At 29.2% G+C, this 13,777-nt stretch overlaps 1 protein-coding gene across 3 annotated transcripts in view; it reads right to left on the bottom strand.

Moving 5' to 3' along the window:
• The window catches only part of LOC107456464 (solute carrier family 12 member 4), a 423,880-nt gene that overhangs the window by 18,180 nt on the left and 391,923 nt on the right, over nucleotides 1-13,777 (bottom strand). For all 3 annotated transcript variants that reach the window (XM_071180171.1, XM_043042832.2, XM_071180172.1), the window contains exons 10-15: nucleotides 13,562-13,660; nucleotides 11,989-12,046; nucleotides 11,791-11,909; nucleotides 9,253-9,427; nucleotides 5,063-5,161; nucleotides 1,737-1,856 (exon numbers count right to left, since the gene is read on the bottom strand). In XM_071180171.1, coding sequence (XP_071036272.1) covers nucleotides 1,737-1,856; nucleotides 5,063-5,161; nucleotides 9,253-9,427; nucleotides 11,791-11,909; nucleotides 11,989-12,046; nucleotides 13,562-13,660 — 670 coding nt within the window. The remainder of the gene's footprint in view (nucleotides 1-1,736; nucleotides 1,857-5,062; nucleotides 5,162-9,252; nucleotides 9,428-11,790; nucleotides 11,910-11,988; nucleotides 12,047-13,561; nucleotides 13,661-13,777) is intronic.

Consider the following 13,777-nt stretch of genomic DNA (forward strand, 5'->3'; position numbering starts at 1 on the left):
AAAGGCATTATTTTATGGCACTTTTATGGGTATTTTTATACTTAAAGGAATCAGTTAATCAATAATTTATGAAATTTTTGCAATGTTACGTACTTTTGGTTAGTAAAAAAAAAAAAAACGTAGCTTAATTATTCTGATAGAGTTAAAATATGTTTCAGATGTAGAGTAAGAAACCTATGAAGGGTAACTAATTGTGCACAAACTAGACGCTACCTTGAAAGTTTTTGCGGAATTTTTATTTATTGTATATTTACGTTGCTTAAGAGCCGACCGGACTGTGCATTGGTCAGGGAGCTGACCTCACCTCAGAAAGGTCTTGGGTTTGAATTACGGACAAGGCATGTGTGTTCTTTCCTTCTCCGTACTATCTGCCCTTACTACGGAAGCAACGTTGGTCCACCTAATAGGGTGCCCCTGAAAGAGTGGCCAACAAATCCGCCCAACTGATGCCTGAATGACTAGTGTCAATCAGGTGGGCATTGGAAACAAATATTGTTTAAGATGCTGAACACTTGTCTGGCGAGTTTTTCCCCCGGGAGATACTTCTTGGGACCTACTTTCCTACTTAAGACCATAAATTTTAGTGATCTTCCAAATTTTGGATTTTTAGTCTCTTTTTTTCAAATTTCAAGCATGTTAACTTTGGAATAGAACTTATGTGAGTTTTAGTAAAGGGAAAACACTGAGCCTTCTGGAGACAATGATTCTCCAAAACGAACATTCAAGAATATTTTCGAATACCATTTATTTGCAAGATGTGACGAGATTAGAAAAAAACATGCTTGTTGAAGAGGAGTATCAAATTGAATGGAAGAATAGAGCGTCTTGAGGCACAAATTAATGTGACGTTGGTCGCCCTTTTGCATCGATGACAGCCTTGCACACGCCTGGGGAGACTTTCAAATAGTTTTTGATAAGTGGCCATAGGAATTGACTTAGAGGTTTCCATCCCAGCTGAAGTGTGTACTTGCAGAGAGGATGGTCGATTTGGTTGGCTAAGTAATCTGGGCTTTAATTCACCCCAAAGGTGTTCTATGGGTTTTGGATCGAGTCTCTGAAAAGGACAGTCCAGTTTCTGAACATCCATTTCGTCAAACCACGTCTGTGCGTGTCAGAGTTCATGTTTTCAACCACAGGAGCTAACGGACCCAGGCCAAACCACGAGAAACACCCCCATACCATTATGCTTTCACCACCATAACCTAATCTTATTTTTCGGTGTATGGTGTATTAAAAAGAAGTCTTAATAAATATTCGTTAAATATGTCTAATTGGATTCTACTATTAACTTTCACTTTCACTATTATCACTATTATTAATTCATAATTTTTCATTAATTTATTAGTTAAAATTTTTAATAAGAGTATAAAAATTTGATTAAAAAGTAAACAGTTACATTAATAAAAAAATATTAATGCCAGTCATGTAGCTTTAAAAATAAATGTAATTTAGAGTTTAATTAATAAAAGTAATTTAGAATTTCATAAATTATAGTAATTTAGAGTTTCAAATAAGAGTATAAAAATTTAAAAAATTCAAATAAAAGGTAAACAGTTACATTAATAAAAAAATTTGAATGGCAGTTATGCAGCTTTATAAATAATTGTAATTTAGAGTTTCATGAATAATAGTAATTTAGAGTTTCATAAATTATGGCAATTTAGAGTTTCATAATTAATAAGAAAACTAAATGTTACGCATTTTTGATAATAATAATAATTTTAGCAAGCACTTACCCACGGAATTCGATATATTTGTATATCAGTAAAGCTAAAGCCATTGACGCTAGCGCATAATACCAGCTGCTGATAAACATTACAGATAAACATAGCAACACGCCAACCAATGATATAGACCTAAAGGACAATGATTATTAGTGAGAAGATTTCAACACAATACATTTAATGTAGTTGAAAATAAATTTGAATCAACACATCCAAATTTTTTCCTAACTTATAGTGTTGCTTAAACCTGTAATGTTGGAAAAAATACTAACGTGAAATACGGAAAATTCAAATTGAAATTTAAATAAAATTTCTAAACCATCTATTTCAGAATTTAGTTTATGCATAAATCAATAGTTTTGATGGCATAAAAAGTATTATAAGTTTGAAATGAATAATGAAAGATTGTCTTATCAGAGTCGCAGGCAACAGTTGAATGGTCTGGGGGTCGCGTGTTGTACAAGCCTGCTTAAGCTTTGAGTTTATCCATTTATTAATTAAAAATTAAAAACGTAACAAAAGTTATATAGGTTATGGAAAAGACATAATGTATTGGCTGTTAAACTCGACGGTTACTACTCGACCGATTTTTCTCAGATTTTGTATTTTGCTGTATAAAATTACGTTTTTTAAAATGAGGCAAAAAATTGTAAACCTTACAATTCAAAATTCTTTAACTATTATTTTATAAAATGATAAAAAATAATAAACATTTACTAAAATTTATTCGTTAGCTAAACGATTTTTATAATTATGTGCAAAATGTTTTCCATTCACTTAAAAAGTTCTCGAGATATAGTGAAATACGCAAAAGGTAAAATTAGCATTAAAGGGTCTAAACTGTGCAGATCTCTTTTGACCAAACTATTGGGAACATAATTCCCAGATTGCGGCTACCCCCTATACCTTGGGGGTCAGAAATTCAAATCCTTCGAAAAAAAGGTATGCTTATTCAGAGAAAGTCCGCTTTTGTGTCCGATTTCGTAACTTAAAATATCGTAAGCACTTATTAATTAGCACATTTGAGGTCGTACCCTCGAGCTATTAAGATTGAGTCCCATAACGTGAAGATCTAATCATTTGATCAAAAGTTATCCCGGGTGGTACGCTTTTTTTAAAATTTTTTATTTTTTTGCGCACTGTACATTTTACCTCAGCGAGAATAAGGAAGATTTTAGTGGCTGTCCGCAATGACGTATTATGACATACTAATTCATAATTTCAATGGTACAAAGGGTTGCAATTTGGAAAATATGGTACCAATAGCTTAGTCAGGACTTCGGTAAGTTTAAGTTTATTTTTTGTTTATTTCGCTATATCTTAAATATTTTTAAGCGAATGGAAGATATGTCATGATGTGTCATTGCAGTGGCCACTATATAAAGCTTGCCAACTTTTTCTGAACTGGGTTTTACTATGGTAGATAGAGCATCCTACTAGGAACCCGGAGGTTCTAGGTTCGAATACTATTACTTTGGTTCGAATGTGTAAGTAAGGCAGCCAACGCACGTCTTACTTACGGGTGTTGTCTGTCAATTTAAGGCCAGGCACTGCATTTTTTTTAGTTTTCAAACTGCTATTGGTGCACAGCTACAAAATGTTTATTTTTTATTTTTTATTAAACTGCAGTTTGGTTACAAGTGTTATGTGGCAGATATGTAAAGTTAAATACTTAACTTAACGCTCATACTGTTTAAGAACAATTAAATGCAAGAAAGGTGTAAAATCATTTTTGAATTGGCCAACTTTAGTGGGAAAATACTACCTAAAAATACCAAAAATCACTTAAACTAACGTTAAGAAATTATTTAAAGGTAAGACATCTAAAGTACAATTAATTAAAAAATTTTAAGATTTATACTTTCAAATAAATCATGAGTGAACTAACAAGCGAAACTAGGGAAGTGTGACTCGCCAATTTTGAAATAAACTAGTGGGATGTATACCTTATGAGGAATAATTTTAAGGGGAAACATTCGTTTCGGCCCATAGAAGGTCCTATGAGAGATAAAAAATAATTCAATATATAGAAAAATCGGTATTTTATTACTTCAATGCAGACTATTAGTTATTGTAATTGTCTCATACTCCAATTAATTTTGTGGTACTTTCACGTACTATATAATGCATATTTATTGTCAAAATTGATTTCGAAAATTTTATATATCTGTAGTTTTTCAGAAAAACCTGTTAGGTTAATTTTAAAAAAAAAATTGACATCAAATTTTTTAAATTTTTTTTTCAAAAAACTTTCCAAATTAATTGGAGTATGTAATTGCAAATCAATTAATTAATTAATAATTAATTAACAATCAATGAATAATTAATCAACAATTAACCAACAATTAATTAATAATTAATTAATTTTTGATTAGTTTATTTACTAGCAAATTAATTCCAAATTAATTGGATTATGAGACAATTACAATAACTAATAGTCTGCATTGAAGTAATAAAATACCGATTTTTCTATATATTGAATTATTTTTTATCTCTCACAGGACCTTCTATGGGGCGAAACGAATCTTTCCCCCTCAAATTATTCCTCATAAGGCATACATCCCACTAGTTTATTTCAAAATTTCCGAGTCACACTTCCCTAGTTTCCCTTGTAAGTGTTTGCAGATTAATCAAGAAATTTCGGATTAATTTTTGCTTAAATTTTTTATTAAATTACATTGTGCAGAACAATTAATTAGCAGGAAACAAAACTGAAATTAATTCTATAAGAGAAATAATAAATGTATTTTAACAGAAAGGACGTTTGGCTTACCAAAAAAATATTATTGTATTTTAACTGTAAGGAATTTTGTTCTACTAAATATATATTACCGCATTTTACCAAAAATTTATTTAACCAAATAAATGTTACTGTATTTTAATAAAAACGACATTTGTTTTATCAAAACTATTGTAGTATTAGAATAAAAAATAATTTTTTAACTGAATAAATATTACATTATTTTAACAAAAACGAAATTTGTTTCACTAAAAATTCTTACTGCCTCATAAAAGAAGGAAAAGTAGTTCTACTAAACAAACAATACTTCAAAGTGTGTTTTTACTGGAAAAATGTGTTATACTTCATTAAAACAAAAAAAAAAAAAAATTTGTTTAACTAAATAATTATTATGTTATTGTAACAAAACTAAATTTTTTTTTAACTAACTGTTCCTTATTTTAATAAAAATGGCGATTGTTTTATTAAAAAAATATTTCTTTATGATTGTAAAGCTAAAATTTGTGTAACTGTGGAAACGTTACTGTATTCAACCACAAATAAATATTTTTCTCCTTAAGAAGTATTATTATTACAACTATAATGAAATTATGTTTACCAATGATAACATTTGAAGCGAGGTCTCCAGTTCGGAGTTTTGAGCAAACTTTGGACTACACAGGCGAGATTGACAAACATATAACACATAAGGAAACACCTAAAATAAAATTAAAGACAAGATAAAATAAATAATGATTTCAATTTACGTTTAAATTGATCTCTTTTTTTGAGTAAAAGTATTAGTGTTTTAATAGATCAAGAAGGCAAGACTTATTGGGACGGCCTTGGCCTGTCATAGGCTGTAGTGCCCAAGAAGAAGAAGATTAGTGTTTTAACAATTAAATAAAATTTACAGATAAATGAGGATGCATCAAAACCTACAGATAATTGACCACTTGTAAAGTTTCATTATATTTTTAACAATGTTTTCATAATGTTTAGATGAAATTTTCCTCTTTTTACTTATGTTCCATCATCATATAAGTAAAATCGAAAACCAGTATAATGTTGTAATTAATGTAGCAGTATTATGTAATGGGTCGTTCGAATATTACTTAAGTAAAGGGAGGTGAAGAGGTTTGCGATTTGCTTATGCTTATTTTTGCTGTAAAGGGGAAGTAAGGGTAAGAGCATTTCTTAAGTAGTGTACTAAAATTTACTTATTTTTAATTTTTTTTAAATAAAAAAAGATATTACAAAAAAATCGAAAAAAATTACTATTGGGATATTTTTATATTTGAAAAAGTAAATTTTGGAGAATAAAAAAGTAGTAAAAAAACTATCTTCAATAATTTTGGAAGATACAGAGAACCACACAAGACAAAAAAAAATATGTCCAAAGAATGTTCTCAAAGTTTCATAAAATTATTTAAAACATAAATTTTGTTTTATGAAAAGTTACATCTTTTACATTATTTAACTCTAAAATTAGATTACTACAGTAAAATTCAAAGTTAAACAAAAAACAAGGGTGTTACTTTTTAACGTAAGTTTGGAGGGGGGGGGATTCGTGATTTGCTTAATTTTGCTGATAAGGGTGGAGTTGAAGTCAAAAACTTCCGAAAACAAGAATACGTAATGATTGAACGACCCCTAAGGTAAATTCTAATTATTTGAATCTAATCTTATTCAAAGTATATCCATACATAATTTTTATAGTCCAGAAACATTAAAATTTTTCTTCCAAAAAATTAATGTCCAAGATGGCAAAAAGCTTTAACAAAAAGCTTTATTATGTAATCACAAATGATACATGAAAACTCTCCGACTCTTCGTTGTATTATTCCTTTGATTAATTTTCCTTTGAAATGAGATTAATTTGAGGGGGAGAATTGAATTTCTTCGATTCTAAACTGGCAAGAAAGGCAACACATGGTGAACTGGCAACATATTTTTTCACGCTAAAGTTAATGAGATCAATCCCAAGACGATCGTACTAATGGTTTAGAATTTGTAAACGTTTTATGTAAGAAAAATACAAACTTGTAGTTGTAATTTACGCATCTGATACTGCTATCTAAACAAGTGAGGTATTGTTTCATAATAATTGTTTGACACTGAATAGAATGAGAGTACTCAAAAGTCAATAGAAGAAATAGTTCAAGTTTTAGAGTTCTTATGTATAAAATGTACTTTTTTGGCAGTCACTTATGTATACATTTTATATTGCTATCCGAGAATTATCTGAACATGTAATGTATATTTTCCGATGTAATTTTTTACGATGAATAGAATGTTATCAATTTCCAGATGATCAGCCGAATTCAATAAAAGTTATAAACACGTATTCTGTACAAAATGTACAATTTTGCACTTGCACTGATTTACGAATTTTGATTGCTATACAAGCAAGTTAGGTATTGCTTCTTATAAATTTTTTCTCATTTAATCGAATGAGACTAAATATGAATAAAAGGAACACTTCGAAAGTTGAAATGAATTTTTAAATCAAAACTTTTTTTTAAATCATACTATTTTTGAATTGCGCGAACACTTATAATATCAAAGTTATTTGTTCCATCAACGTAAATTTTATTTCATTCATTTCAATAAAAAAAAATTCATCGGAAAATGTACCTCTTATGTTCAGATAGCCCCTACATAGCAAAGCTAAATGTGTTGTGAGTCATGTTAAAAGTTGCACTTTTTACACATAAAAAACATTTGCAGCTTTTGAACTATTCGTTCTATTGACTCGTGTATGGTTTTATTCAACGTAAAAAATTACATAGGAACAGCTTCTGTCTTGTTTAGTTAGCAATATTAGATGCGTAAGTAGGTGCAAGTACAAATTTGTGCATTTTGTTGAAAAAATTTCTATGACTTCTAAGCTATTAGTCCGATTGTCTCGAAATTGGTCTTATTCGGTTGAACGTGAAAAAATACTTCGGAACCCATATTTTAATAGCTTATTTAACAAAGAATGATAAATTCTCCACCCCAAATCCCCCATTTCCCTCAAAAAAAAAAGGGGGGGGGAAACGTACAGAGGAGATTCGGGAAGATTTCAGATATGCTTTAGATAAATCTTTTCGACAAAAAATATCTTGGACATTAATTTTTTCGAGGAAATACCTTTTTTTTAATATAATTACTGGACTAGTGTAAACCAACCAGTGAAGGAACATTTCATATATATTGATTAAAAATAAGAATTTGAAAATTTTTCTTTAAATTGATTGGTAACACTAGCTTACTGCCAAACAATAGAAAGTCATCTAGCAATGTTTTGGATTGCCTGGTCAAATAGACTGCTCTGGAAAAATCTTTGAATTTGTTATTATCTCTGCAACACCTTGTTTCTTTGAAAAAATTATAAGGTGAATGTTTGTATTTATATATTTGAAGTGGAATTAATTGCATGTAATAGTTTTATTTTTCTCACTGAGAAAAAGAGAATTCAAAATATAGTTATTGAAGTTACGTTTTACTTTTTTTTAAGCATCACAGCATAATAAAGTACTGAGATAAGGGGGTGTTTATTCACTGGATCACCAAACGATGAAGAACCAGTAAAGGAACAAGTGTTCCTTTAATGGTTTTTTTCTAAGTTAATTAAAATAAAAGATAAACTTTAATTTTCTTGAACCTTTAGTGATGTTCCGCATCAAAAGTATGTTAAAAATACGAAAAACAACTTCTAACCAGTGAGGGAACAGGCATGTTCCTTTACTGGGAATAGATTTCCCAGTGAATGAACAGTATGTGTTAATATGTTGACACTTTAATTTTCAATTCATGATTACAAAAAAAAGTTAACATTTATAATTTCATTATGTTTCGTTATAATTTCAAGAATAAGCTTGTTTTTAAATGTTTGCATGGCTTATAAATTCATAAAGAGCATTAAAAAATAACCAAAATTAAGTGTTCCTTTATTGGGTGTTTATTCACTGGTAAGAGTTGTTCCTTCACTTGGTCTTCTTACTGCTTGTTATTTGAACCTCAAAAACCTTAAAACAATATTATGTAAGTTCTCTACAATTTTTTTACATAATTTGCAATTAGTAACAAATATGTTGACACTGTCATTTAACTAAAATTACGAATTTTGAAATTAATATGATTTTTTAAAAGGCAAGCGAAGCTTAAGTGTTCCTTCACTGGTTAGTTTAACCTATTAATTATATCCATTCTTTTCTAATTGGATGTCTTCAAATGGCGTTATTTCAGGTTTCATTTATCGATTCAAAAGCTAATCAGGTTCAATAATCACGCTTGATGTCATCCAATTAAATCTGATTTAAATCACATGATTAGGCATAATAATTTCACTTCTTCTCCAGTTGCAAATACCCAAGTAAAAGGAAAAAGGTGGAACATACGGTTCGTTAAGTTGCGGTTAGGAAATCTTTGGAATATATTCTCACCAAATTTCAAAACTAATTACATAGTTTGTAAGAGTTTGGCGCCGCTGTTTGGAGAAGCCAAAACAAAGCTTTCTGCTGCATGTTACACTATTCCAACAAGAATATTTACATGGATGTCAGTAAATTTTGTTATCAAACAACGCTATGTTGTTGTTTGGCGCATTATTTTTATCACATTGCTTCATATTATCCATCTGTTGTTAAGCTTTGTAACTAATTTTGAAATTTGGTGAGAACACATTACCTGATCTCGTAAGAAACACGCAGCTGATCCTATATTTCTACATTCTTTTGTTTTACTTTATTCTATCATTTTTGGACTTACAGTGCGCAACCAAAAAGTAATTAATATCTTTTAATAAAAGGAGGAAAGGCTTACATTGTAAGAATAGGTGCGATGTAATCTAGATTCCCCATAAGAATTCCACATTCACAGATGAGTAAAGTAAGTATAAGGGCTTTTGTGGGTTCATTTCTTGAATTGCTATATTCTAATGGGTTTAAAAAGGGAATAATGCCATCTTTTGCTATAGCTTGCATTAAACGTGGTGCACCTGTTAGAAATAAACAAAAAATTAACTATGAATCAAAGTATTAAAGTAAATAAATAACTATTAAGTATTTAGATTTCTTAACTTTGAAGATTAGTTAGAACGTGATATTTATTTAAATTAGTAAACTAGCTTAAAATAATAATGCTATTTTACAATTTAAAAAAAATCTGAAATTTTTTTTGGATCTGAGTTGGAAGAAGAAGAAAAAAAAATTTGCATAACTTATGCATTAAACGAAGTCATACATATAAAGTTACTTATTAAAAGATTGCTTTCTTTTAAACCATATTTTAACAATTTCACTTCGAAATTTGGAAGAATTTTGAACATGAAATTAAGCTTATAAATAATAAACTTCGTATGAGAAGGTCATTGAAGTTTTCAGGAATTTATTAACAACAGCTACAACAACAGCCGAAAAACTGTTTTTTACTAAATTTAAACTAAATAAAAACTAAATTTGACTTGATTTGTAAAAGATGTTTCGGCAGCAAAATTATGTGATGCGTGATACTAAATTAATTCGGGAAAGCTGTCAGCGTAACACATTTATTAAACATATAAAGTAGCACAATGAAAACATATTACAAATTTCGTAAAATTACATATATATCAAAAACGTTTTTTTCCGTGTCAGGAAAAAAAAATAACAGTCGTGTATTCCAAAAATAAACTACGTCATCGAGGCTAGCAATGAATGCCTAAAATTCTTGGTTCTCTACAATAATGTTACACGTTTTCTACATCATGTGAGTTATGTTCAGAAAAACTACATTTAATCAATAACTACATTTCCTACATTTATTCAATAACTCTAATTGAATTTAGGAAATATATGGATTATATTTATTTAATTAACCTATAATTTATTATAGGTTAATTATTGTATCAAACATAGCTATTTAGTTTGTTTTTCAGAAGAAACTTTCGATTTGTGTATTTATGTGTTACCATTTTAGAAATTTTATTTTTGGATTTGTAATTTAATTTCCTTCGTACAAGATGCAAACATAAGATTTTACAATTTAGTGTGCCAAAAATGTTTTCAAACTACATACAGTGTCATTGATGTTGTAAGAATCATATGCAAGGCTATTACTTCTTATATATACCAATATTAAGTGTAACTTAAGTCATATTTCAACTTGAAGCAATTGCCAATCTAACAGATGAATTGTTATAAAACTCGGGTCTACAACTACACTCTATGTTTACGCGTATAACAGTTTTCTACAACATGATTGTTCAAAAAAATGGAATATGGATATGGAATAACTTCAGTTACTACACTGTAAAAAATTCCGGTTTAAATTCCGGTAAAAAGTATCGGCATTCAGGGTGCTGGTACTTTTTACCGTAAAATCCATTTTTATTCCAATTACACTCTATGTTTACGCGTATAAGAATTTTCTATAACATGATTGTTCAAAAAAAATGGAATATGTATATGGAATAACTTCAGTTATTACACTGTAAAAAATTCCGGATTAAATTCCGGTAAAAAGTATCGGCATGCAGGGTGCTGGTACTTTTTACCGCAAAATCCATTTTTAATGGAATATGTTACGGAAAAAATCTCATATACCGTAATTTTTTAAGTAATAACTACCGTAACTCACTGAAATACTCCAATTAAATAAACATTACTGTAAAAATTACAGTATAATATATTACGTTAGAAATGCATTTTACCGTAAAATGATTTTTACGGATGATGTAACCGAAGTGCCGGTATTTTATACCGTAATTTGATCCGGAATTCTTTACTAAGCGCAACATATTTGTTAAAGACAAAATGATTATAAAATTATACAACTTGACTCCTCACGTAACTACATAATAAATAGTCTTCAGCTACTATGGGCCAGACCAGTGTATTTCACATCTTTAGATTTTATGAAAAATTCTGTCGGCTTTTGTTAACCCGTACAGCGACTTAAAAATATAGAAAAAAAAATAAAAATAAAATTATAGTTAATAAAGTAGACCAAGTATAAAAGTACTTGAGATTATATTTAAAAATGTTTATAGGTAGCTGAACTTTACGAAATTGGCGCTGAAAGTTATTAAACATATAAATTTATAACTGAAATATCTTAAACATAAGTAAAAGGGTTATAAACTTACTTTTAAAATCCCTGCAGTGTTAACATCGTTTATCCAAAATCTCATTAAAATATACAATTGACAGTGCGAAATTTAACTATCTAACTGAAAACAGTGTTGCTTAGATTTACCCATCAGAATAGCTTTAGTTACGCCAGTGGCTTAAGTAAATCCGCCAGACGGTAACTCAAATGGAAACTAGATGAGAGTTCTGTGAGGTACACTTTATTGATATTGAAAATGTAGATTCAATATACCTGTGAGTGATTGGATTCCAGCTCCTATTGTTGAAAGGAGAGATCCTATAACAATGACAAGAGGATGAGGCCACGCTAAAAGAGCTACCGCCAAACTTCCTCCTATACTTTCACCAAATCTTTAAAAAAATACACACATAATCATCGTAGAAAAAATAAAAGTAATATAAATAATTTTTTGTTTAAAATAATAATTACTTATCACGAAGAAATAGATTGTCAAATGATGCCGCAAAGAAAATAACTCCTGAACAATCTGTCAAAATTAAGAATTTATAATAACAAAATACTAGAATAGAATAACTACAGTATAAAAAAAGGAAATATAATTATGCATAAAGTTATTCCATGTAAAAGGGTTATACGAATAGCTTTTTGTAAGAATTGGGTAATTACTTAAGGCGTAAATTGTTGTCGAGTCAGCAGTGCCATCTATTGACGAGCTTTGTAACTTATATTAAAAATGTTGGAAGTAACTGGTTTCCTAAGCAGGATATGGCAAACCGTAAATGTCTGACTTGTAGTTGAAACGAGTATAAGAAAATTACAATAAATGAATAAGGCCAGGAGATTAAGAGGAGGTTTCTATTCAAAAATGTAAACTTTTTATATTTAAGCTCGTTACCAGAAAACTCATCCTTTATAAAAAAATATTTTTATATATGACTTTTTTATTGTTAACAGTACTCAACTAATTTAACATTTTTATTTTGAAATATCTCGAATTGAAAAATTTTGAGGCACTGAATTCAATGAAAGAATCGTATTTTTTCTATTACTTGGCATTTTCTAGATATATATGGAAAAGTAGCCTGTGCACAATATTAGTTAACCACCTAGTCTCCAAATTGTCGAGTCATAAGAATGGTGATCTGCTTAGCTATTGGGTGAATTCTGCCATCTTTAAGCAAATGGAATAATTAGGAGCATTTTAAAGCAGATTATAACTCTTTTTTTTTCTTTATCAATAAACCCCGAGGGGACAATGGACGTTCAAAATACGAAAAATCCTTAAAATTTTGAGTTTTTGTTTTTTGTGATATTAAAAAAAAACATACTTTTCTGAATAATATACAGCAAACAGAATTCAAATTGGAGCTTTTTTGTTAACGAGTTATAAGAGTTTAAATTTGTATGTTGTAAGTCATTTGCATTGAAAAACATAGATTTTTCTCAGAATAAGATTTTTGGACGATTTTNAAAGTAGCCTGTGCACAATATTAGTTAACCACCTAGTCTCCAAATTGTCGAGTCATGAGAATGGTGATCTGCTTAGCTATTGGGTGAATTCTGCCTTCTTTAAGCAAATGGAATAATTAGGAGCATTTTAAAACAGATTATAACTCTTTTTTTTCTTTATCAATAAACCCCGTTAAAATGTTAATAAATAATGCCCAAATATAATAATGTTATTACACAAAGGTAAATGTCAGTTCGTTACAATAAAAAATGATGTTTTTAAAATTATTTCGTCGTTTTAGAATTGGAAGAATAGTATGAAAATGTTTATTTTAAAACAGTTTTTCAGAATAAATATTAAGACTTTACTTGACATAATATTTTTGTAATCAATTTTTTATTTCATAGTTTGAAAAAATGCATAACAAATGTATTATTTCAAGACAAATCGGTCGTTAAGCAGTGAAATCATTTGTTTTCCTTGGATTTAAGCAATAAAAAAAAATTCACAATAACTTATAATGAATAAAGTAGTTCTAATACAAGATATTTTAATAATGCATAGTGAAAAAACAAATTAATTAAAGGATACAGACAATAGACGTCGTTATTTGTGCACCCAGAGTACCGGCGGGAATAGATTTTTGCGCATCCGCTAGATCTCCTGAACGGTTAGATCCAGCCATTATACCTGTGAAAATAATTATAACACTTGTTATATTTGCATAAAAATGCGATCAGATCTACAGGGTATTCCGTAATCACTGCCCTTAATATACGGGTCCTTTTCAAAATAGAGAGGCAGTAA

This window comes from Parasteatoda tepidariorum, chromosome 4, assembly GCF_043381705.1.
Source record: "Parasteatoda tepidariorum isolate YZ-2023 chromosome 4, CAS_Ptep_4.0, whole genome shotgun sequence".
NCBI classification, from domain to species: domain Eukaryota; kingdom Metazoa; phylum Arthropoda; class Arachnida; order Araneae; family Theridiidae; genus Parasteatoda; species Parasteatoda tepidariorum.